The following is a 24611-nucleotide window of genomic DNA, read 5'->3' as shown; positions in this document are numbered from 1 at the left end:
AGGCTACCAGTGTTAAAAAATAATCACCTTGCTTGTAAGTTTTTAAGATGGAGTTTGTCCCATTCTAATTTGTGTTAGAGACACGTATACTACCCAAAGCTTGTAAGCTCCTAAGGGACATGATCTTCTTTTAAAACATACTTTTATAGACTCTTCTAGAGAGTAGAAATATCACAAGTGTTTGTGGATATATGAATTAAAACTCAACACGCATTGGTCACTGTACCATAAAACTACAGAGAGCAAAAGAGAAGCTCTTTTTGCTGACTCAGAAGCTCCATTGGGGTTGCGCCTCTTCTTGAATATCGGGCATTGTTGCTCTACAGATGTGCAGGAGGGCCAGCAAAAATACAGAAAACGAGTGGCTGCTTGAATGTGCCTATTTCAGCTCTTGCTGCTGAGGTGCAGAATTGAATCTCCTCTAAGCAGGAAGGGTCTTCTTCCTGAACAGCACTTCCCAAGTGCTCTTTTCTGTTGTGAACAGAGACACAGCACGAACTAAAAATGAACATGCGCACATCCAGCGGTCCTGCACGACCTCTCCCAGGTGTGCACCTGCCAGGAGTGTGTGCACACCCACAGCCGAGCCCAGCCCTGGCACACCCATCGCCATGCTAGTTGTGAGAGTGCCAAACTGTGAACCCTCCAAGTGTCCATATCAGCAGCTGGATGGAAAAATAAATTGTGGCTTATTTAAACATTTGAATGAGTGAAATACACTCCAGCACAACAATGCAGTGAATTTTACAACATAATGTTGAGTGAGGGAAGCCAGACAAAACAAAAGAGTAGATACTCAATGATTCTGTTTCCATTGAATCCAACAGGCAGCACTGATCCCCGCCACTGGGAGCCAGCAGAGTGGTGGCCCTGGCTGGGGTGGGGTTCCGGGGAGTGACTAGCCAGGTGTGTGGAGAGGGGCTTCCAAGGCACAAGTGATATTTCTTGGTCTGGCCTCTGAGTGTGTTCAGTTTTCAAAAATTCAGCAAATGCCCCTTCCTATATGTATATTATAGTACAGCAAAAACATTTTTCCAAAAACAGGGGGCAGACGATGTAAGTGAGCAAAATCATTTAATTCTTACTCCATCATCTCAATCACCACTATCTTGATTATTTCTTCTTCCCCAACCCATAATCTTGACCAGAGGAAAATGAAGAAAGGGCAAGATGGGAATAGGGTTGTGAGTTGGGGGGAAGATGAGGTAACCACAATAAATAAAAGTATTTCTTGGTATTCTGAAGCCACTGCAAAGTTTCTTTAAAATGTAATAAAATGCTATTCTCCTTTTTATCCAAATTTTTCCCCCTTTTCTATTTAAGTACAAAATTCCCAAGATTAAATTTACTTTGATGTAAATGAGTGAATAATATGGATTGTAAGAACTGGATATGAATTTATCATCATTACACTGTATATGCTCAAAAAAGAAGCTCTTTTAACATAAAGTAATTATAATTGTAAATGTCCATTTAGAAAATGTTTTAAAGATCATGATTCTTGAAGGGAAAGAACACAGGGCAGAGAATCCTGAGGTTTTATTCTTTATCTTGGAAAACTTACTGTAAAGAACAGAACAAAGGAAGGTGTCTATAACGGCTTCAACTGAGCGTGAAGTCTGACTGCACCGGATAGATCAGATGATAGCTTTGTAACTGATTCACATGGTCAAAAAAATAATAATAAAGCACATTTGCAAGAATGGAATTAGAATCAAAGGAACACATTTCAAACCTTGAGCTTCAAAACATATAAGTCATCTAAGCTCAGTGCTATTCTCCAGCTCAGCATCTGCCTGGTGGAGATATCATTACACATCGGGCAGCTGAAAGCCTTCTGCTTTCCTCTGCTTCTCTAGAGAGTTCGGGTGTAATTGCTCTGCATAACACATCCCTGTTCTGCCTCATAGCTTAAATCTTCCATATCTCAGCCTGTGCTTTCTTCTGTTAAAATATTCAAACATTATTCAGTTTCAGTTCCTTTCTGAATGCTGTGAGGAATAACTGAATTGAAGGATTACATTACATACAAATTTTTGTGATTTTTTTTTTGGTGTGATTTCCTAAACGAAAACAGTGGAAAAAGCATTCAGGCTTGGGAGATTCTCACTTGAAAATCAAGTCCATGCTAGTTTGAAAAATGCACATAGATTTGCAGGTTAACAAAACTGAAGTATATTTTCTGATTGCTCAATATAGGAAAAATGACCACATTCTGTTCAATCAGGAGAAAGCGGTTCCTCCTCTCTGTTATGTGAGTCAACTGAGGCCGAATTAGCTTTGCTTCTTCACACATGGCTTTTGCTGTTTTTTTTTTTCTGGATCTATACATGACACAGCAATTCAGAATATAGAGTCTTCCTAAAGCATAAACTATTATTTTTCAAGGGAATTTTTCTTGCTAATTTGTATACATGATTTTATACAACCCAGATTTCATGGCTTCTGGGTCAAAACAGGTTATCTGGGGAGTCATGGCTAACCATGCTTGTTTTTTAATATCTTTGTGCAATTATAAAACCTTGATATACAAATATAAAGAATATCCCTCACTGCCTGTTGAATCCAATAAAGTTTCTCAGAGGGGAGGATATTTTCTTTTCTGCTGTCTTATATGCACGTGATTGCATATAAGACAGCAATACTATACACTTTTAAAAGGTTTCCTTTAAAAGATGTTTAAGTCCAACAATGCTATTGCTGGGTTGAATGGTATTTCTATATCTAGCTGTTAAAAGAGAATAAGACATTCTACTATAAAGACATCTGCACCTGAATGTTTATGGCAGCACAATTCACTATTGCAAGATCATGGAAACAACCCAAATGTCCATCAATTCATGAGTGGATAATTAAAATTTGGTATATGCTCACAATGGAATACTACTCAATTCTAAGAAATGACAGTGAGCTAGCACCATTTATGCTATCCTGCGTTAAGCTTAAGCCCGTTATCCAAAGTGAGGCGACACAAGATCAAGAAAATGGGCTCCACATCTACTTGCCATCAAATTGGTACTGACTGATTAAAACTATGGTGCTCAAATGGTGATAGTGCCCACCAAGGTTTGGGGGAGGGGGAGATACACATCTTAGGGTCGTGGCGAGCATTGTGTGTGTGGGGGAGGGAATACTTCTAACCCTTCCTAGGGAAAGGCAAAGATATACAATGTAACCCAAAGGTCAAAAAAAGAAAAAACAAACTTTTATCGGGTGGTGGGCAGATGAGAGGGGGGAGGAGGGGAAGGATATATACTTACAAAATAGGTGCGATGTGCACCACCTGGGGGTGGTGTTGACGTTTGATGTTTGACGCTTGGTGTTTTGGTAAGGCAGGGGGTGGGGGGAGGAATGGCAGGGGCAATATATGTAACCCTAACAATATTTGTACCCCCATAATATGATAAAATATAATTAAATTAATTTTAAAAAAGGTGTTTCAGTCACTAATTTTTCCATCTTTGACAAAAACTTTTAATAACGCCAGGAATTCCAAGGTCCAACTGGGGCTTTAATTACTTGGGCACAGCAACTCAAGCCATTAATGTCAATTCCAGAGATCATGTCTTAGTTAGCCCATGGGCCACAAAAGCTATATTTTTATATGACAGCTGGCACCCCAAAATGTTTAAAGCAATTTCACAACATTAGTCAATTAAATGTACGTAGTGTTTCTTTTTCTCCATCTTTCAACAGATCCTTATCTGTTACTCATTCATCCATACAGCATGCCCTTTAAGTAAGTGGTGAGAAAAGGTGTTTTTGGAGAACTGGTGCACTGGGTAATTCAGTGGCTGCTCTGTGCCTGCTGGTTTGGGAGCCCAGCAGAGCACTTACAAAGGCTGTTGCATTTACACCACCTTAGGACCTCCCTGAAATGCACATGAAATGTTGACTTTCATGCTCTTATCACCACACTTAAGATCTTAGAGGCTTTTAAATGTCCTTCAGAAGGTTACTTTTTGCTATAATGTAAATAATATTTGCAACAAGAACTTAGCTAATAAACAGACAACGCTAATAAATTAGTAAAAGAAAAAAACCCTATGTGAAAACTAGAATAGCTAATTATGTTGAATGGATAGGTTTTCCTTACATTTTTCCCCTTAAAATCCCATTAATGGAATTAATGAGTATATTTTTTTCTTCCAGGTCCCAAATGCCTCTATTTTACTTTATATCTTTGTTTTGTTCTGAGACACAGTTGTTTCCATTAGGGAATTTACTGAGTCATAGAGAGATGCTTGTTATGATAAAAAATGCATTTTTTTTTTTGCTTCACTTTAGGTGAAATTATATTAGAGTTCCATATAAACAAGACACTTGGTTCTTGTTATGGGATGAATATTCAGTAAGTAATAGGAAAAAAGCCCGTATCAAAAGAAATTCAGGATAAATGTCTATATATATCTATACATAGATATATATCTAGATATAAATATATATTATATAATACATATATAATATATTATATATATATAATTCATATATCCTGAATGTGTATGTATGCAATCACATAATTGTCCTCTCTCTTTTTTTTTTAGACAGAGTCTCACTTTGTTGCCCAGACTAGAGTGTTGTGGCGTCAGCCTAGCTCACAGCAACCTCAACTCCTGAGCTCAAACGATTCTTCTGCCTCAGCCTCCCGAGTAGCTGGGACTACAGGTATCCGCCATCATGCCTGGCTAATTCTTTCTATATGTTTTTAGTTGACCAATTAATTTCTTTCTATTTTCTAGTAGAGGCGGGGTCTCGCTCTTGCTCAGGCTGGTTTGGAAATCCTGACCTTGAGCAATCCGCCCGCCTCGGCCTCCCAGAGTGCTAGGATTACAGGTGTGAGCCACCATGCCTGGCCTCTCCTCTCTTTTTTGATTTAGAAAACATAGGAGATAGAATAGTCTAAGTAAAAACAATAAAAAAGAGTAAGAAGACATGGATTTAAATTTTTGTTCAGTTTTATAATTTCTTTATCACTTTGGATTTCAGCGTTCTCAAATGAAAAATGAGGATCTTCATTCTTTTATGTAAATACAAGATATCTAAGTGAGATAGCACATTGCCAATAATTTGAATTACTCAAGGGAAATGGGATATGAAAAGCAAAACTTCCACCATGCCACAGTAGCTCTGCAGAGGAGGATTTCGTCTGGGCGAACAGGACGGCACGTGTATGGGGCCCATAGTCCGTCTGGTCTGGGACCACTCACCCTTTCCCCCTCTCTCCAATTTCTTCCCCTTCATGATGTTGGTTGCTTTATTTTCTCAAGACTTTTGATTGTAAGAAAGAAAATGAAAGTAGAGGCAAACACTTCTGATCTTGTGTCCTTCCCTTTCTAAGCTTGCTTCCCGGGAGAGATGCCCATGGTGGCCATATACATTGCTCCCCATTCCTCAGCCCCCCTCTCCTGTCTCAGGTGTCCCCACTGCCTCAGTGGGTCTGCCCTTGCCAGAGTCACCACATTCCCCATGTTGCTGAACCCCATGGTCTCTTGGTCATCCAGATTTCATTTCACTGCAACTCCCAAAACTCTCCTAACTGGCTTCCCATCTTAGCCTTGTCCCTTTAAACCAATCCTTCAAAACACCTAACAAAGAAATGCCATTACGTCCCTCTGATCCTGAAAGTAATTCAAGGACTGTCAATTGCGTATAGGAGAAGTTCTAGTCTCCTTAGCCTGGCATAAAGCATATTCCCACGTCTCGCATTTTATGCTCTAGCAAATAGGTTTTTATCCTCCTCTATAGTTATTTCACATGAATATACTGTCCCCTGACTGCAATACACTCTCCTTCTAACTTGTCTAACTCTTATCAACCCTTCCAAAATCATCTTCTATAGGAATATTTCACAGAGTAACAATAATCGGTAGTCGAAGCAGTAAACAGTGTACTGGATGCCATGCTGAACCCTTTGCATTGCTAGTAGTATTTAATCCTCAAAACAGTTCCCTAACGTAGCTACCATAACCAGCTCTGTATTAAACCATGTTGAAGAAACTGAGGTCCAAGGAGCTGAAATCAGCTGGCTGAAGTCACACAGCTAGAAGTGACAGAACTGGGATTTGACCATAATCTTTCTGATTCCAGAGCTTCAGCTTCTAAAAACTGTTGTATTCTGCCTGCCCCAAACAACGTTTTCAAGCAATTGACGCACTTTTACCTCTGTAATTTTGTACCTTCTCTTCCTCTTATATGGGATGTTTTCTCCCACTTTCCTAACAAAATTCTATCCGTCATTTTTAGACACATCTTCCAGGACCTACGCCTCTAATGTGAATTAGGCACATCTTCCTCTGTGCACCTTGCATTTCCTCAACTCTGGCACTTTGCACTGTAACTTTCTAACTACATGTGGCTTTCCCCTACTAAGATGACACACTTTTAATTAAGGGCAGGACTCTTTGTAGCTCCCTGGCCTCCCATTGTACATTTGCATCCACAAGACAATAATAACATGATGGTGATGGCATGAAGAACAAGAAGGCAACATTAATGGTGTCCTGTAAACAGGCTGAAGTGGATCATTTGCATTACTTCTCATCATTCTATTATTCTTTTCTCAGGTTATTTACAATGCGGAATCAGCTATATAAATCAGCACATGCAATTTCGAATGAATTATATTTCTGGTGAAGATGAAAGAGGAGTAATGACGACTTATATCAGATTTTCTATTAGAAACAACATCATAAAAAGCATTTGGTTTTTGATGAATTGTGTGTCCCAACTTTTTAAGATAAAAAAGCATAATACACTATAAATTCTATACAACATATTTATGATATAAAGCTTCATAGCTCTATACATTTTTAATAAAGCAACACAGCAGCCAATTTATATGTTCTGCTATTGAAGTTAACCACAGAGAATTCTTATCCTATTTATAAAAACACCTTATTTTGAAATAATTTTAAACTTACATATGAGTCACAAAGATAGTACAGAGAGTTCTGTATATGAAACTTTCTGTACTAACTTTCCTCATGCTTATGTTATTTATCTTTATTTATCTTGACACAGCTTTTTCTTATGTTAGCATGTTCAGACCATAGAACATTTACTGAAACTAAGAAATTGACCTTGGTCAAATGCATTTAACTGAAGTGCAGGACTTATTCGGAATTCCCAAATTTTTGCATGAATGATCTTCTTCAGTTCTAAGGTCCCATCCAGGATACCACATTGCATTCATTGTCACATCTTCTTTTGTTCTTCTTGGCTGTGACAGTCTTTCTAATTTTCCTTGTTGTTAATGACCTTGATGGTTTTGAGGAGTACCAGTCAGGTACTTTGTAGAATGTCCCTCAAATGTGGAGTGTCTGATGGTTTCTCATGATTAGATTGAGATTATGAAATTTTTGGAAGACAAATACAATGGAGATGATATGCCTTTCTCATCTTATCAGGGTGTTTATGATATCAATATGCCTTATTATTGGTGATGTTAACTGTAGTCATGTGGATAAAGTGATATCTGCCAGGTCTCTTCATGATGCAGTTACAATATTTCTCTTTCCCTATTCTATTGGTTAGAGGCAAGTTATTAACTACAGGTGACACTTAAGGAGGGAAGAATTAAGCTTTATCTCCTTGGAAGGAGGAGTATCAAATAATTACAAAAAATAATGATAAAAACAGTTTTTTGGAGAGGATACTTTGAGGCCATGCAAAATGCTACTTCTCCTTAAAATTTTGCATACTAATTTTAGCATTTATCAGTAGAGCTTGCCTGTAGCAACTATACCTGTGGTGTTCTAATGGCAATTTTCTGTTTTCATCATTTATTATTCCATCGTTTCTATTTCTCTACATTTATATATTGTTTAGAATTATTCCTTCCTTTCCATTTATTTATTCAGTCATGTATTTATGTAAGGATGTATTTTTGGCTGTTTATTTCATTCCTCAGGTTATAATTCAGTACTATCCACATTTACTTTATTGCTCAAAGTGTTCCTGCTTTGGCCACTGGGACCCCTTTTGAGTTAGCTCCTCTGCCCTTTGGACAAACCTTCATCATTTTCTTTCTTTTTTTCTTTTTAGCTCTTCCTCACTTTCTGGCAGCACAAAATTCTCAGTACCATCTTGTGTTTTTTAAAACTCACCTCTAAAACCAGCCATCTCTCCAGAGTGCTAATTTGTTTTACTGGAGCATGGCATTTAGAGACTAAAATCTTAGCACTAGGTTTGCTCATTGTCACTAGCATACCACTGCTCCTAGGATTGCTCAGCTGAAAGAGCTAGGAAATATCTGTATCTATACCAATTCGTGTACCCACACAGATATATAGTTTTGTATATATTTACCTATCTACGTATGTAGGTGCCTTACATAACTGTTGGAGTAGGAGACTAGGAGACATGGCTGAGGCTGGATGCAGGTTCTTGCAGAGTGGGTCCAGGTGTAGAAATAAACAACTCTCAGAAGCAAACTAGGCTACTAGGCTGGGAGCTGGATGCAGGGGCTTGCAGAGTGGGTGTAGGTGTTAAAGTTTAACTAAGGTGGGTTGATAAACACAGACAAGAACTGGTTTCAACTGGCTTGTCAGCTATCTAGGTCACTTTATATGAATTTTGGCTAATTACAGTATCATTCGCATTGTGCTTTTAAAATTTCTCTGCCCTTGATGTTGCCATAACAGCTCTGAGACAACCATATAAAGTATAAAAGTGGGAGGGAATCCAATTCTATGGATTACTACCCAAATTCTTAGTAACAGGCAAGCCCTTAGTAATTTCTTCAGTAATTTCTTTTCTGGCAATAATTATGCATATCCAAGTATCATTCCTGAGTATGCTTGTGGTTGAATCAGAGTTTTTAAATTTACATACTTTGATAAAAGGGCTTATTAGATGCACTTTCATAGATGGACTATGAAAATTCACATTAATCAATGTATTTTATTAATATGTAAAACAAATGGAAAGAGGGATAACATTAACAAAATAATGTGCATAAACAGTTCTCATATTCTAGAAACAATTTAAGTCACTCTTTTGTTATTATCAGACTAGAAAATTTTCAATGGTCATGTGGCTGTGAGTGAGAATGCCACGTTCTGCACCTAGTACTACAAGTGTACCAAGTATTAATAGAATGTAAGGGAAGGACAACCTTGCAATCATTAATCCTCAATTACAAGATTAATTACAGGATAGCTAAATTAAAAATAAAGAAAAAAAGGAATAAAGAAAAAAAGAGATTGGTTTTTATTCCTATGTAAGTTTCGTAATTTTTTGGACAAATTTGGTTATTAAAAATTAGTCCAGACTGGGCGCAGTGGCTCATGCCTGTAATCCTAGCTCTCTGGGAGGCCGAGAGGCAGGAAGATCTCACTCTTGCTCAGGCTGGTCTCGAAATCCTGCGCTCAAACGATCCACCCACCTTGGCCTCCCAGAGTGTAGTGTGCACTCTTTAATTTGATGACATATGTCCTACCTGATATATACTGCCTTATACAATTGTTTTATACCATCCTGATGCATCTACATCACCTTCCTGGTCCCATAGGCATTCAAGTCTGGCCCCTGCATTGGACTCTAACAAGGCCCTTTCCAGATCTAAAATTCTTATCTGGGAAAGAGTCATGAGCTGGTGTGATAGGAGCTGTATGTTGCTGTGCACACTGTTAGACCAGATCTGTTATTTATGTCTAGTGTCTGTTGTGATGGGGTTCATGCTGTATGGGTTTTTAAATATATACATTTCTTACATAGCCCCTGTTCGTTATTGTGAATTTCTGCTCTGAACCTCACCAGCCCCACAAATCTCAATCCCCACCATGGATAGCATGATAGTAACCACCAGTAGGGGGTGACAGCCAAGGCATGAAGAAAAGCTGGACCAATGATGTACTTGACTTGGGTTTTAGGCTCTGGCACTAAGCCCTAGGTAAGCATTCTCCTCTCACGATAGTAAGATTTTTGTCAGTACACATAATGCTCCCTTAATGAAAATCTTGGTTGTATTAATAAATACTGCCAGACAGCATTGCTTCTTACTTGTACATGGATGAAATAAAAGAATAAAAGTCCAGAAATTGGTAGCATCCCTTCCTTGTTGTTTACTTAATTTACTCTCAAAATTTAGTACTTTCCTATGATTTTTCACTCTAAAAGTCTAGGAAAGGGAGTTATATGACTACCTGGATCCTCATATGGCCCTGACATATTTTTAATTGGATCATTTCATCTCGTCCTGTATTTGTGGGTCTCAGAGCTAAATGCTTCCCCTTCTAAGGTAAGCCGACAGCAACCAGGGCCAGAGTCCACCTTCCACAGATCTTTAATATTTAGGGATTAACTCTGGTAATTTAATATGAAGTGCCCTATACAAGGTAGTTTTCAATAGGTAGCATTTGTTATTGGAGCAGTTCCATCCCTCTCTTTTAAATGACATTAGTTTGAGTTTCCTTATGGGAAATCGACAAAACATTGAGAAGAGCGAAGGCAACCAGATCATGAGATGGCAACCAGCGCTTGGCTGAATGGCATCGCCCAGCGGCGTCCCTCTCTCCTTGCTACCACCCTGAATCTGGAATAAGCTCAACACAGCAGGGGAGGCAGAGGTGCAAATGAGAGTTTCAGAGTGCATTAGGAAGGATTCTCCAGAGAAAAAGAACCGGAAGAATATATTTAATTATTTATTTTAAAATATTGGCTCGTGTGCCTATGGAGGCTGCTAAGTCCCACGGTCTGCCATCTGTCAGCTGGAGACCCACGGATGCCAGTGGTGTAATTTGAAGGCCCAAGAACCAAAGAGCCAATGGTGTAGGTTTCAGTCTAGGTCTGAAGACCTGGGGGCCAGGAGCCCTGAGAACAGGAGAATGTCATTTACCAAGCTCAACAATCAGGCAGAGACCAAATTCAATCTTCCTCCACCTTTTTGCTCTTCTTGGGCCCTCAGAGGATTGGGTGATGCTCACCTACATTGGAGAAGGGATCTACTTCACTCTACCAATTTAAATGTTAGTGTTTTCCAGAAACACCCTTACAGATGTACCCAGAAATAGTACTTTGCCAGCTACCTGGGTATCCCTTAGAATGGTCAAGTCGACACATAACATCAACCATCACACAGGGTAAGGCTAAACAAAACATGAACCTGGAGCTCATATTTTAACAAAAAAAAATACAAGATTTTTGTTATTTTTATTTTTTAAAAAATCACAGTCAATAGGAGAGAGAGAAGCTTCCTTATATATCCACCTACCACTATGCAGTGGACTCTGTATCAAAGACCAAATATCATTGACTTTGAACCAGGATTCAAATGAGACTGGATACAGAGGTGGGGAAACAGTTTTTAATTTCACAGCTTTGAATTTAATCTAAACAGACTATCTAACTTCACTTTTCAGTGATTCTTTCCCTAAGGCTTTTCTGTTTTCTTTTTTTTTTCCCTTATAGCTTAATGAATTTTATACTGCTTAAAAGAATAGCCTTTACATATTTCTTGAACTGAATTTGCAAAAATCATTAAAGCTGCAAGGATTCTCTTCATTTTCAAAATTTGCAAAACTCCATCCACATTCCCCAGGGTTATTTCCACATCACTTGAACTTCAAGGTCATCATCTCTCACTACTGTTCAGAGGATAGTTTTAGGTCAAGGTTTTTTTTTTAGCTTCTTTACCAACTGATTTGGATTCTCAGCAGCTCACCACAATCACACATTCACAATCTCATTTCTAGTCAATTTTGGGATCTCAGTTTTAGAAACAATTTTAAATATTTTCTCCAGATCCCTGTATTGTGTTTTGGGGAAGCTGTAAAGAGAAGCGTGGTCTCTATTTAATTAGCTATGGGGTCGTGTAAACTATGGCAGCTATGGAAAGACTCCTGCTGTTCTATGGCTGCTAGGAATTGGTTGCATCTTATACATAACACAAATGGAAAGTAATAGGGTGATTTTATATGGATGTATAATTGGGGTGACTTTTTTGGAACATTATTTTAACGAGCGGCAAAAGAAAAGCCACATTAGTGACCATCATGGCACACACTGGTGATATCTTGGAGAGGGGTGGTGGGAATAAACACTTACATCGGAACCTCTCAAAGTGCATCCGCAAAAAGCCCTTTTATTTTCCCCTCTGGATTGTATCTTTAAAAAAAAACCCCTTTTTCCTACCCCAATTCCTTGATTAAGCAACAAGAAACACATTGCTGCCTTTTTATTTTTGTGTAATTATGTACTGTGTTTCCCTGAAAATAAGATAGGGTCTTATATTTATTTTTCCTCAAGAAGACACTCTAGGGCTTATTTTCAGGGGATGTGTTATTTTCCCCTCAAAGCCTCAGCTTGCAGCATGCACAGGATGGCCGGGACCTGACGGGGGGAGCGGACCTTGTTGGTGGGGCTGCCCGCACCTTTTGGGTCACCTCTGGGATAGTAGCTGTCACGATGGGGCAGGTGAGAAGGGCTGCTCATCTTCTTGACCACTCCGCGACGAAATGCATGGGTTGTGCAGACACGCTGCGTAGCCACGCCCATCACTAGGTCTTATTTTCGGGGTAGGGCTTGTATTACGCAAATGCTTAGAAATCCTGCTAAGGCTTATTTTATGGGTAGGGCTTATTTTCGGAGAAACACGGTATTTGCATATATGAAGAGAATTCAGAACTTTAGCCTTAAGGAAGCAGTGCTGCCACCTAGAATTTATAGATATCCAGCTTAAGATATTAAACTTGACATTTTAGTTAGCACACGTGGTCTTATAATGGGTAAATGCACAATTTCCTTTAGGTTTCCTCAAGTATTAAAAGTGGCTCCGTAGCTTCTCATTAGGTCCCCTGGAAGTGAGCAGTTCCTGGTGGGAAACCAACCCCTAAAGCACACAGAGATCACACAGGAAAATATACAGAGCTTCGTGTTCGTCCTTAAGGAGGATAGGACCCCACAGCCATGTGCCCTCAGGGGGCTTCTAAGAGAAAGTTACCGTCCTTTGACATTTGGCCACTGACTTTATGATGCTCTTAACCCTGGATTTGGTCCCTTTCCTGCGCCTTTATCACTGGGTTATATTCATATCCTTTCCTTTCCTTTCATATCTTTGGTGTTTTCTTTACTTCTTCCTTCTCCTCCATTCTAATTTCTTCACCAGTGCTTTTCACTTTCTGCCACCACGTCACATCCAGCGTAAGGGTGGCCTCTCTTCTCCCAAGCACAAGAATTACTTTCTCTTTCTCTACTGAGTCTACCGAGTGCTTTACATTCAACTCCCCCATTTTAGAAGTAGCTGGCACTGATTTCTATTACTCTTGAAAAATATCTATGAGCCAACTGTTTCATTTTACCACAGTTGTTCTTAGCACGCCCATAATAAAGTACTTTGAAAGTCTCTGGAGGCCTCACTAAAATGTTAATACGCTGCAAGCACATTATGTCTGTGTCTGAAGAGGACCATTACCCCAAGAAGGTCACCAAGAGAAGAGACACCTTGAGTGGTGTTCGCCATCATGTGGCAAAGCCGTCACTACAGTGGCTCTGATTAGATCATCTGAGTTTTGAGGGGACACGAAGAACTATTTTGGATAGTTTTAATGGCTGGGTTGCTTCATTCACCTGCATTCCTCAGAAAACTTTCCCTCACCTCAACGATTATTTGGTGAACATGGTGATGCCTTTGTCATCTATAACATCATTATTTATAGACAAATAATTAATAGTCCTGTGAGTGAGTCTGCACAGCATACGTGACTCATAGTTGGCATTTATGTAGCTTTAGCTTGAGTCGATGTAGTTTAGAGTTTAAGAGCATAGGCTTTAGATTCAGATTTCCAGGGCTCAAATTTTAGTTCTGACATTTGTTGGCTGTGTGACTTTGGGCAAGTTACCTAACCTACCTGTGCCTTAGTTTCCTCACATGTAAGATGGATACAGTAATAATACCTGCAGTGAAGGATTGTTTTGAAAAGTACATGAAAATATAAAGCACCTGGCACTGAGCAAACATTCAGCAAATATTACTGTAGCTATGAAAACCTACAGACTGATTGGTAGGAGTGGTGAAAAAAGTTCGAACTGAACAAAGATGGAATTTGCAATAGTGCTTTCTGGAACTTGAAACATTATGAAAATCAAATACTTTTTTTCACATTTCCTCCATTCTATTCTGTATCTGAGAATCGTAAAAATAAAATGTATGCCTTTAAATCTTAAGGACTGGATCTGTACAAGGACAACTAAATAAACAAACATTTAAGGTAATGTTAACTATTTTTTGTTGGAGGTTTAAAAGAAGCTGTGAAAGACAGTCTAAAGTTTCAGGTGTCTCCATTATTATGTGTTGGTATGTATAAAAGTGCATGGATGTGTATGCACATTCATGAGTGTGTGTGTGTGTATTCTTGAAAGTATGAAAATGAGCCCTAACTTAAAGGCCAAGATCATTGAAAATAAGGAAAACCAGGAATATGAAAAATGACAATTTTTTTAAAATAGTGGAAAAAAACATTCTCATACAAGAATGAAAGTTAATTAGGAACACTTTAACTTAGTAGAATAATATTTGCTCAAATAAATTTCTAGTGTGAAATGAACAGATGGGAATTTAATAGATATGTAGTTTGTGTCCAATCATGAATAATGAACAATGCAAAAAGTACTAATGAAAATGGAATTGGTGCTTTGTTTATGATTGGAATTTTCAATGCAAATATTAATATCTTTAAATATCCAAAGAACATAGTCCAAATTGTAGGCTAGCAAATTGGATAATCAGTTCTGATGTACAGAATTTCCAGAAACATAAGGCATCTCTAATATCTATCAAGTGATTAAATAAAATCCATTTTATAACTAATGATAGGTACTCAAAGCAAAGAGCCATATTGTATATTAAAACTTTATAGTCCAGGAAGAAAGTCAATGCCACAATTAAAGTCCTGATTTTTTATCACTGATTTTTCACTTAGGGGCAGATAAAATAAAACAAAGTGCCTAAAGTTACCATTAGATATATAAATGACAAAAAAGTTTAAATAGTCTATACATAATATACGAATACATATAAATAAATTAAAATATTGAAAAAATCAACACTGCAAAATATTCTTAGGTTTGGATTAATAAACTTGAAAAAATTGCTACTTATCAATTTATTTTACTGCTTTCTAGCAGAAAAACTATTTTACAAATATGGGCTATAATTATATGACATTTTACTTGGCCAATGGTTATTTAAAAGCATATTGAACAGTATTACAGTTAGAAAAAATAGAATATTTTTCATTTTATCTATAGAATATACATTTTAATGTACTCAGGGGATATTCAAAATCTATGCATAATAAACATGGTATAAAGGAAAATCTATATCTAAATCCCAGATTTGTAAAGCATAATCTAAAGTGGTATACAGCTATTATATTTAATATATATCATACAGTCATACAGTTATTGGTCATGTGTAATGATATAATTGATCAGTTTCAATTCTGAACTCACCTATTACATATTTTTTTTCTACAACTAGAAGCCACATAAAGTGTTTTCATCAATGGCATGAAAGAACTGCCCAACTCTCATTTAAAGAACCTATCTCTGCTACCATAAAGTGAAAAGATCTGGAAGAAACCATCCTCAGCATATCAGAGAGATGCCCATTTGCCTGTGTAGCTGAAGGATAGTAAAGAACTTATAACCTTCCTTGATAGGCTCATACTAGGAATCTTTATAACAAATATGTTTTATGCTTATTGATACCCTTGGTTAAAAGGATAGACTTTGGAGTAATAAAAATGCTTCAAGTGACCCTTAGATATATATAAAAAAATGTAATGTAAACAAGTTATGTTTTTTGCTTTGTGAAAAATAGACAAATTTTGAAAATCCTGAATGTGTGTGGCCTTCGTATAATTACTAATAGAATGTTTGAGAGCCTTGGTTCTATTTGTTACCAACCCAACTCTTCTCACAGTGCTAGGGAGGATGGTCCAAGAATGTCTTGCTCAGTGTTCCCCTCTCTCACCAGCTCTGCTTCTCAAAGGGTCTCTGGTTTTTGACAGAGCTGAATATTCGAGCCAAGTATCTTCCATGCAACAGAAGCCATGAACTGTTGATCATATCTATAATCCTATGATAACATGTCTTCACATATGTCCAGGTCCATTTTTTTTGGGTACAATTGTCACCACCATGATGCCTTGTCTGTTTTTATATATAATTGGGTGTACATGGGATCATTTATTCTATTCCATTTCTTATAATCACTATGGGCACCTAGACTAAATTCTCTTTTAGTGTCTAAACATCAGGCAAGTTGATATGTAATATTTTTACAATGATGATCAAGAGTATTTCACGTAATTATGCAAAATGGCAATCTCGCCCTGAGGCATTTCATTTCCAACCATTATTTAATGGCAGAAGGAAAAGGGTCTCCAAGGGTCTCTTTACTATACTTATGCCCATCTTCCTTTTACTAAAAAATAATCATATAAAATGATTCCCAGGATGGTTATAGAATAATTGAACATTCTCTTTGTTGATATTAGATAAAATTAAACTAAAAGAACACCATTTTGTCCAAACTGCCTTAACTTATTAAATTTCACTTTATTTTCATTTTGAAGGTCAAACTCTTTTCATATTACCTGTAAACACGTTCTGCCCTTATTTTTTTAATGCAGTTTTTAAAAATGCTCCATACATTACTTACTTGTTTAAGCTTCTTTAGATCTTCATCAAGTTCTAAGTTGTCCAAAATAACAGCAACAAACAAACTCAGGAGGATCTATAAAATGGTTAAATAACAATGAAAAAACCCACATGCTATAATTATCAAAATATTATATATAATAAAGTATAGCTACCTAAAATATATTGTATACAGAATTCATTAAATGAAAATAAACAGGCAGTTGTGACTCATTGCATAGGCATTTTAAGGTATTTATCACAAATACATTAAAGGAAATTCATGTGTTAATTAAAGTAAACAATATAAAATATTAATTTGTTTTAGGAAGCCAATTTTAAAGGGAAATTAAGAAAATGTTTTTTTCTCATTTAACAATCCTAACTCAGAGATTATATCCTAAGAAACTAATCTGAAGTATTAATGAAAAATTTAATATACAAAGGTGTTTATTAGAGGGTTTTTTTGTAATAATGAAATACTGGAAATAATATCCAACTTTGCATAAGTAGTTAAGAGAGTTATAGAGATTTATGTGATTAAATTCATGCAGCCATTAAAATTTCTTATTGTTGTAGCTAGTCTTCAAGATGGCCTCCATTGTTCTGAGCTCCTGGTGTTCACGCCCTTGTGTAGTTCTCGCCCACATTGGATATGTTTGGCCTGTGTAATCAGTAGGTTATGGAAATTATCACATGTGACCTCTGAATCTTGGCACTAAAATATTCTGTTGCTTTTACCTTGCTCTCTTTTGGATCACTTGGTCTGGTGGACGCCATGTTGTGAGGGCACTCAAGCAGCCCTATGGAGAGGCCCACATGGTGAGGAACTGAGGCCTCCTGCCAACAGCCGTGCGAGTGACCCATTTTGTAAGTGGGTACTCCAGCCCCAGCAAAGCCTGCATGGTGACTGCCACCCCAGCCAACATCTCAACTGCAACCTCATGACACACTGAACTGGAAACACCTGGATAAGCCTGTTCCAGAATCCTAACTCACAGAAACTGGGATAATAAATGTCTGATAGTAAGTGTCTAATGTGTGGGTAATTTGTTACATAGTAATAGATAACTAGTGTGCTCATGAATTTTTATAGCGTTGAAAAATGCTTATATTACGATAGTAAACAGGAGTATATATGGTAGAAATTCAACTATGTTTAAAAAAGAATAATAAAGAAAGTGCTAGAAGAAGTTACTTTAGAAGTTAATGGTGCCTACCTCCCTGAAGGGAAATAATGAATCCCCCCCTCTGTATTTCATGATATTTCCCAAATTAGAAAAAAAAAAAAGACATGTGCTTCTTTTAGAACAGGTAAATCAGGTAAGTGAAAGAAAGCAACAAAATAGTAAAAATTAAAAATATTTAAATTTCTAGTCCCTCTTCAATTTTGAATTATCTAAAGTTCCACGTTCATTTGACCATCTTTTTCATTCTTAATTTATATTTTTCCTTTCAATTTCCCTTTCAACAAAATTATTTACATTTGTTAATATTAAGTGGATAAGCATAAAGGTTAGAAAGCTGAGGAAATTTAGCCATAAATTTTAAGAACCAGAGAGATTATGATGCATAATTGAACGTCTAGCTCTTTTCCAAGTATATAAACATTATTAAATTGTGACAGGTTATGCTTGGCTTGGGCCAAGTGCCAGCACCCTTCTTTTTAAAAGCCATGTCCTTTGGGATCTCACAAGAACTTAAAGAAGACACAGGATGGTCTAGACCAGAGGTTGTTACTAACGTCACCACATCTGCTACACCGCATCTGGGCATCCCGCATATTCTAAACCAGACATTTTTCTAAACTGGAAAATTTATAGTTCACTTCAAGTTCAGCTCTCTTCCTCTGACCTTGATGATAAAAAATAATATACGGGGAAGAATCTACCTTCCCCTGAATCCTCACCCCAAATTCTGAGATGTCATCTGCCAGGAGGAAGTGATGTAAGATATTATAGGAGAAGTGATATAAAATATTACATCACTTCTATCACTCCTGGGCACTTGAGCCGGCATTGCTCTGTGTCCTAATTGAACCAGCTTTCTTCTCTCTCCAGTGAATGTGAAAGCAGAAATCTAAAAAAAGGAAGAAAGAGGGAAAAAAAAAAAAAAGAAAAAAATGGGGGCTCTTCCCCTCCCTTTTCTTAGAGCATCTCCTTCAGAAAAGGTATCACTGTAAATTCTCTTTCCCTTTGAGATGTATATAAATATTTGTAAAAGCTAAATGAGCTTCTCACCAGTTTTACAACCTAGGAATATTTTCCTTAAGGGCCTGAGGACTGTCTTTTTGAAATAATGTAGAGATCAAAGAAGATAAAGCCTCTACCTCCCCTCCTGGGTGGATAGTGGGAGTTTAACTTGGATGTCTGGCTTCAGGTTGTAAAGCTACCTACTTGTCCTGGAGATAGGAGAAGTTTTAATTTTCCTTTGGATAAAGGCAGTCAGCTACCACAGATGGCCACCTCAATTACCAGGTGGATTTAGGATGAACTATATTTAACACATGGTACTGTCAAGTTTTCTTACTTGCGTACTCGTTATTTTTATCTTGAGAACATATATGGAATGTGGCGATATAAAAGGGTGAGATTCCGTGCATTCCCCATGGGGTGCATGCAGTTTGCTTTCGTGCTTGTCCCATGATAAAAAGTGTTTTCTTTCTCTTCTACCTTCATGGAGAGGTTTTCTGGGTTGGCAGGAGATTTTAATTTTAATTATTTTCCCCAAACCAGACAGATGGCAGGCTACTTAAGGACAGTGAGGTTGTGGTATTCGATTAAATTCGACAAACAGTTGATTGGACTCCATCGATGTGTCAGGCATTGCCTGGTTGGAAACCTAAATACAATATCACACTCACCACAGCGGAGTTTACAGTCGAATTAAGCAGACATAGGTTGGCAGACGGGTGGAAAAGAGCACTTTGCTGGGAGTCAGAGACCTTGAGTAGCAAATAGGTTCTGCCAGTTACGAGCAACGTGGCAACCACAAGCCAACAAATGAGTTTCAGGGCCCTCGTTTACAAAATATTATGGATATAAGAACAACAGCTCAACAAATTGCAGTTATCATTTTTTCATTTAATTCTTCCTCAACAACACTGACGTATAGCATAATAGCCTATGCTATGTCCAAAAATACACAGATGTAAATTTACGTATGTGAAACTAAAGTAATTTTCTTGGTTTGTCTATAAATGAATTTAATTTAGTTCACAATCCCTTATTTCTACTGATCTCTTATTTCTACTGATGGCTTGCCATATCAATTCAATTAAGTCCTTTAAGAACAAATGTTCCTTTTCTTTTCAGGACTAGTCTCAGGGCAAGGTTACCACTCTGAGCTGGTAATGTGTCCTCCATCCCCCATTAGGGGTACTGATGCTGCTGGTTTTGGGGCCTCTCTTTGCTCACTTTGTCACCATATTGGCTCCTGAAATTCCAGCTAAGATCTCTGAGTCCCAGTGATACCCTCTGTATGAGTTTCCTGGAGCTGACATAATAAATCACTCATATTTGATGGCTTAAAACAACAGACACTTATTCTATCACAATTCTGAAGGCCAGAAGTCCCAAATTGAGTTGTCAGCAGGACCACACACTCCCCAGTAGCTCTAGGGGAGAATTCTTCCTTGTCTTTTGCAGCTCCTGGGCCCCCAGGCATCCTTTGGCTTGTGGCTGCCTCACAGCAGTCTCAGCCTCCGTCCTCACATCTTCTCTTCTGTTTTTTATAAGGACACTTGTCATTAGATTTAGGGCCCATCCAGATAATCCAGGATGATCTCATCACAAGATCCTTACTTAAATTACATATGCAAAGAGCCTCTTTCCAATAAACTCGCGTTCTCTGGCTCTGAGGGTTAAGACAGAGACTTAGGCTGAGTGCGGTGGCTCACGCCTGTATTCCCAGCACTTTGGGGGGATGAATGGGGAGGACTGCTTGTGGCCAGGAGTTTGCGACCAGCCTGAGCAAGAGTGAGACCCTGTCTCTACAAAAAAATAGAAAAATTAGCCCGGCATGGTGGTGCACACCTGTAGTCCCAGCTACTTGGGAGGCTGAGGCAGGAGGATCCCTTGAGCCCAGGAGTTTGAGGTTGTAGTGAGCTATCATGATGCCACTGCACTCTAGCCTAGGTGACAGAGTGAGACTCTGTCTCAAAAAAAAAAAAAAAAAAAAAAAGAAGACAGAGCATATCTTTTGGGGACTCTCATTCAACCCACTATACTCTCTGTCTGGTCTTTGACTTAGGCTTTTGTTCCTACAACAGACTCACCAGCTCTCAGCTCTTAGAGAAGCTTAGAATTTCTGCCATTCCACTTGGAATAAGTAAGAGAGACTTGTTCTCGGGGTATCTTTCAGGCCTCTCTCCCCAGACCTCTCAGGTAGCTTCTCAGCTCTGCCCAGGCTGCTCCCTGTCCATGAGGGGTCCCAGCAAGGCTCTTTCCCCCTCAGGTTCAGACAAGGTGGGGTCAAGTCTTGGAAGTCAAAACACAGCCAGATGGGTACCAACACCACTGCTGTCCCCAAGTGTGGTGCACTGCCACCTCCCATAGAAACACTATCTCTCTCTTTCTCCATGTCTCTCTCTCCTACCACTCCCCCTTCAAGCCCTTCTGTCTCTCTCATGCCCCATCCCAGAAAACATTATTTCCTCTTAGCAAGCAGAAATGTGCAAGAAAATTGGAGGGGGTGGGGTGGGGAAGGCAGGGACATATGTGTGAAGAGGGACAACCAGACACTAAAGCCTATCAGAGTATGGCAAGTTTAGTTCTATACCATATGAGCACTTAGATTTCTGAGAGCCCACCTGGGCACATGGGTCGGAAGCATCTTCTAAGCTCTGCTTAGTTAAGATTGTGAGACACTGATAAAGATCCCAAGGTACCAAGGTACCGAGGAGAAGGACAATTTTGGCAGAAAGAGAACTGTGAGAAAGGCATTTCAGGGGGGTTGAGGGCATGTGGCTTGTTGGGGCCCAGTGAGGGGGTGAGTCCAGCCAGCGCCTGGCTTCCAGGGAGGGGGCTCATGGACCGGAGAGGCAGGTGGGGTGGGCAGTCGGTCCGAGTGCCACAGCGGGAGGTCAGGGGACAGGAGAGGTAGGCTGAAACGGTCACAAAGCCATGGCATTAGTTTCTTCTCTGTTAAATTTTCCCTTTAAAAAGTTCTGGCTTTTTTTTGTTTTTAATTGCATGTAATGTATCCATTTTAAACTGGCTCCTTGAAACACTAACTAGATGGTGTTAAGTGCAGTTCAACCAGAGGTTATTAGATGTATAGTCTCTCCTTGCTTTGTTTTTGTTTTTAAGTATATTTCATACATTTTTCTTGGAGGAAAGAGGAAAAAAAGCCGCCCTCAGAGCAGAGGTCAGAGACAGCCGCGGGATGCTAGCTGCACCTTCTCCTTGTCATGGCAGAGGAGTCTGAGGTTTGTGGCGGATGGGAGAGGGAAAGGTCTGGGTCTGCAGGGAAAAACGCTGACGGGACTCCGCCATAGGAAGCCCCAGGCTTACAGAATTGGGAACAAACTGTTGGGGAAGGGTTGTCAACCAATCTAAGAATAATATAAGAGGAAGTTTAAAGTTTGCTTTAAACCAGCATAAAACCTAATTTTATTCAACACATATCTTTGAATGTTTAGGCATTATTGTTCAATTACTGTGACAACGTGATGGCAAAGGCAGAAACCATTTAAAGAAAGGAGGAACCAGTCAGACAGGTGTGTGTGGAGCTTGAGTTTCTTCCTGAAGCTCGGTTTGGACACGGACTTTGAGCTTGTTGTCTCCCCGTCCCTGGCGCAGAGGGCACTGGGATAAGGTGACAACTTGGCTCTCAGGGTGAGAGAAATGACAGAAGTCTGGCCTTGGATGTGTCTTTGGAAATAGAAGATTCGGGAGATGCTGGGTGAGTCTGCAGCTGATTGCCAGGAGGCGAGAATTACTGTGTCATTCTTTTCTCAGACTCTAATAAGGTGGCAATACTACTGCGATAAAGAAATAGAAGTCAGAGGAGGTGGCAGCTTGGTTTCCCTCATATTTAATTTACATTGTCGATGGTACAGGATTTCCCTACAAACCCAGTGCTGTGTGGAACTGGACTGAGGCTGACCCGGGTGTCAGCCACTCAGTAACACACGGTACTGGCAGTCCTGGGAGCGGGTGACAAATCCTAATTCTGAAAGCAAGAACCAGTTCTCTGGGTGTTTACATTTGTTCTGTTTTTGTCGAAAGCTGAGGTAATACTCATTAATAATCTGAACCCACTACATCGATGTCTGCATCTCATGTTCAGGCCATTTTTACCTACTACAAGTGCCACATGTGCTGTGCCAAAAGGTTTTCCATAGCCATTAAATGTGATTTACTGGTTGACATTAAAATGTTATTGATGTACTAAAAGATTTTTACGGGGACTTGCCAAATTGAATCACAAGAGCTTCATCATTTGTATGAAACGCTTTTACTTTTATACTTGGCCAGTTCTGAATTACACAATCAATTTGCTTTGCATTATTTATTTTTTAATATTTACATTTATATAATATTTGATTAAATAATAGAGCATGGCACACTATGTCACTTTTTTTTTTAATGACACAATTTTAGGGGAAAAAAGGCTAATGATATACCCTTTCCTTTTGTTTTTTTGAGACAGAGTCTTGCTCTGTTGCTCTGGGTAGAGTGCAATAGCATCATCATAGCTTACTGCAACCTTAGACTCCTGGGCTTAAGGGATCCTCCTGACTCAGTTTCCCAAGTAGCTGAGACTATAGGCTCATTAATTTTTCTTTTTCTTTTCTTTTTTTTTTTTAGTAGAGATGGGGTATCACTCTTGCTCAGGCTAGTCTCAGGCTTCTGAGCTCAAGCAATCCTTCCGGCTCAGCCTCCCTGAGTGCTAGGATTACAGGCATGAGGCACCACACCTGGCCCATTTCTTTTTGAACTTTGTTAAAGTACATGTAAACTGTCAATGCAGTAGTATTTATTTTGTGCACTGCTTTGAAAAGAGAAATTCAAATATATTTTTATCTTTTGTGCATTGGCTACTTGCCATTTTAACAGGTCTGCAACATTTGATTATATTAATATGCAACATAGTATTCGTTCTACTAGTAGTGTAATATACAACTGGTATGTCCATCTTTTATTTTGTGATCAATATTGATACATTATAAATCACTGATTTCAATGAAAAAGTAGAGAGTAATAAAATATTTCAGGTATCTAATTCTTTATTTTCCTCAGGTTATAATGCCCGGTCCCAAGATATTTTTAGCCTTGACAAGACATTCAGTATGGAAAACACCACATATCAGGTCTCCCAAAGCCTGGGAAGCCACTTTCTTAGAATTTTTATGAATGACATAATGGAATTTTGACCTTCTTAGCTTAGTGGATTTCAAAAGTATGATTTTCCAGTTTTAATATGGTGCTTGCCTCCAGAGTCTTATAGGTGTTTGGCTTCTCTAATATTCTTCACTACTCTTCTCTTTCTCCAACTTCTGCTTTTCTTCCTCCCACTCCTCTGAAAAATCCCAGAGCCCCCTGAGCTAAGGGTTTTCTAAGTATTTGCTATGTTTAAGTCTTATACATTTAACTGCAGACAAAAAAGTTGTTTTTCTTCTGTTTACCCATAACAAATTTCAGTCAAATTCCATACATTACTGAAATAGTCGTGTTTATAAGTATAATTATTTCCTCCAATTTTACTGTGACACAAATCATTCTGTCCAATACACTATTGTTCTCATTCTCTCTCTATAAGAATCACTGTTGAATTCACATGATTCAGACTGCTGAGTTATGGTTTATTTTTGCAAGAAGGAAGCCTTATCATCTAGAATGGATTTTCTTGGTTGAGAATTTCTATTGCTGTAGCAGTAACATATCCTATTTTACATTCTTTCTCACTGCATATAGTCATGACCTCACCCTATATATGTATATATCTTTCCCTTTTCATTTCTTTTC

General features: G+C 38.5%; 1 protein-coding gene across 2 annotated transcripts in view; it reads right to left on the bottom strand.

The window, feature by feature from the left end:
* Positions 1–24611, bottom strand: part of NALCN (sodium leak channel, non-selective) — a 323837-nt gene that overhangs the window by 91652 nt on the left and 207574 nt on the right. The window contains exon 15 of one of the 2 annotated variants that reach the window (XM_076009294.1): positions 16664–16738. The exons of the other annotated variant lie outside the window; for it this stretch is intronic. Coding sequence (XP_075865409.1) covers positions 16664–16738 — 75 coding nt within the window. The remainder of the gene's footprint in view (positions 1–16663; positions 16739–24611) is intronic. 2 annotated transcript variants of the gene reach the window in all.

Source organism: Microcebus murinus, chromosome 13 (genome assembly GCF_040939455.1).
Source record: "Microcebus murinus isolate Inina chromosome 13, M.murinus_Inina_mat1.0, whole genome shotgun sequence".
Taxonomy (NCBI): domain Eukaryota; kingdom Metazoa; phylum Chordata; class Mammalia; order Primates; family Cheirogaleidae; genus Microcebus; species Microcebus murinus.
The sequence above is the reverse complement of the archived record's forward strand: the minus strand, read 5'-3'. Positions and strand labels throughout refer to the sequence as shown.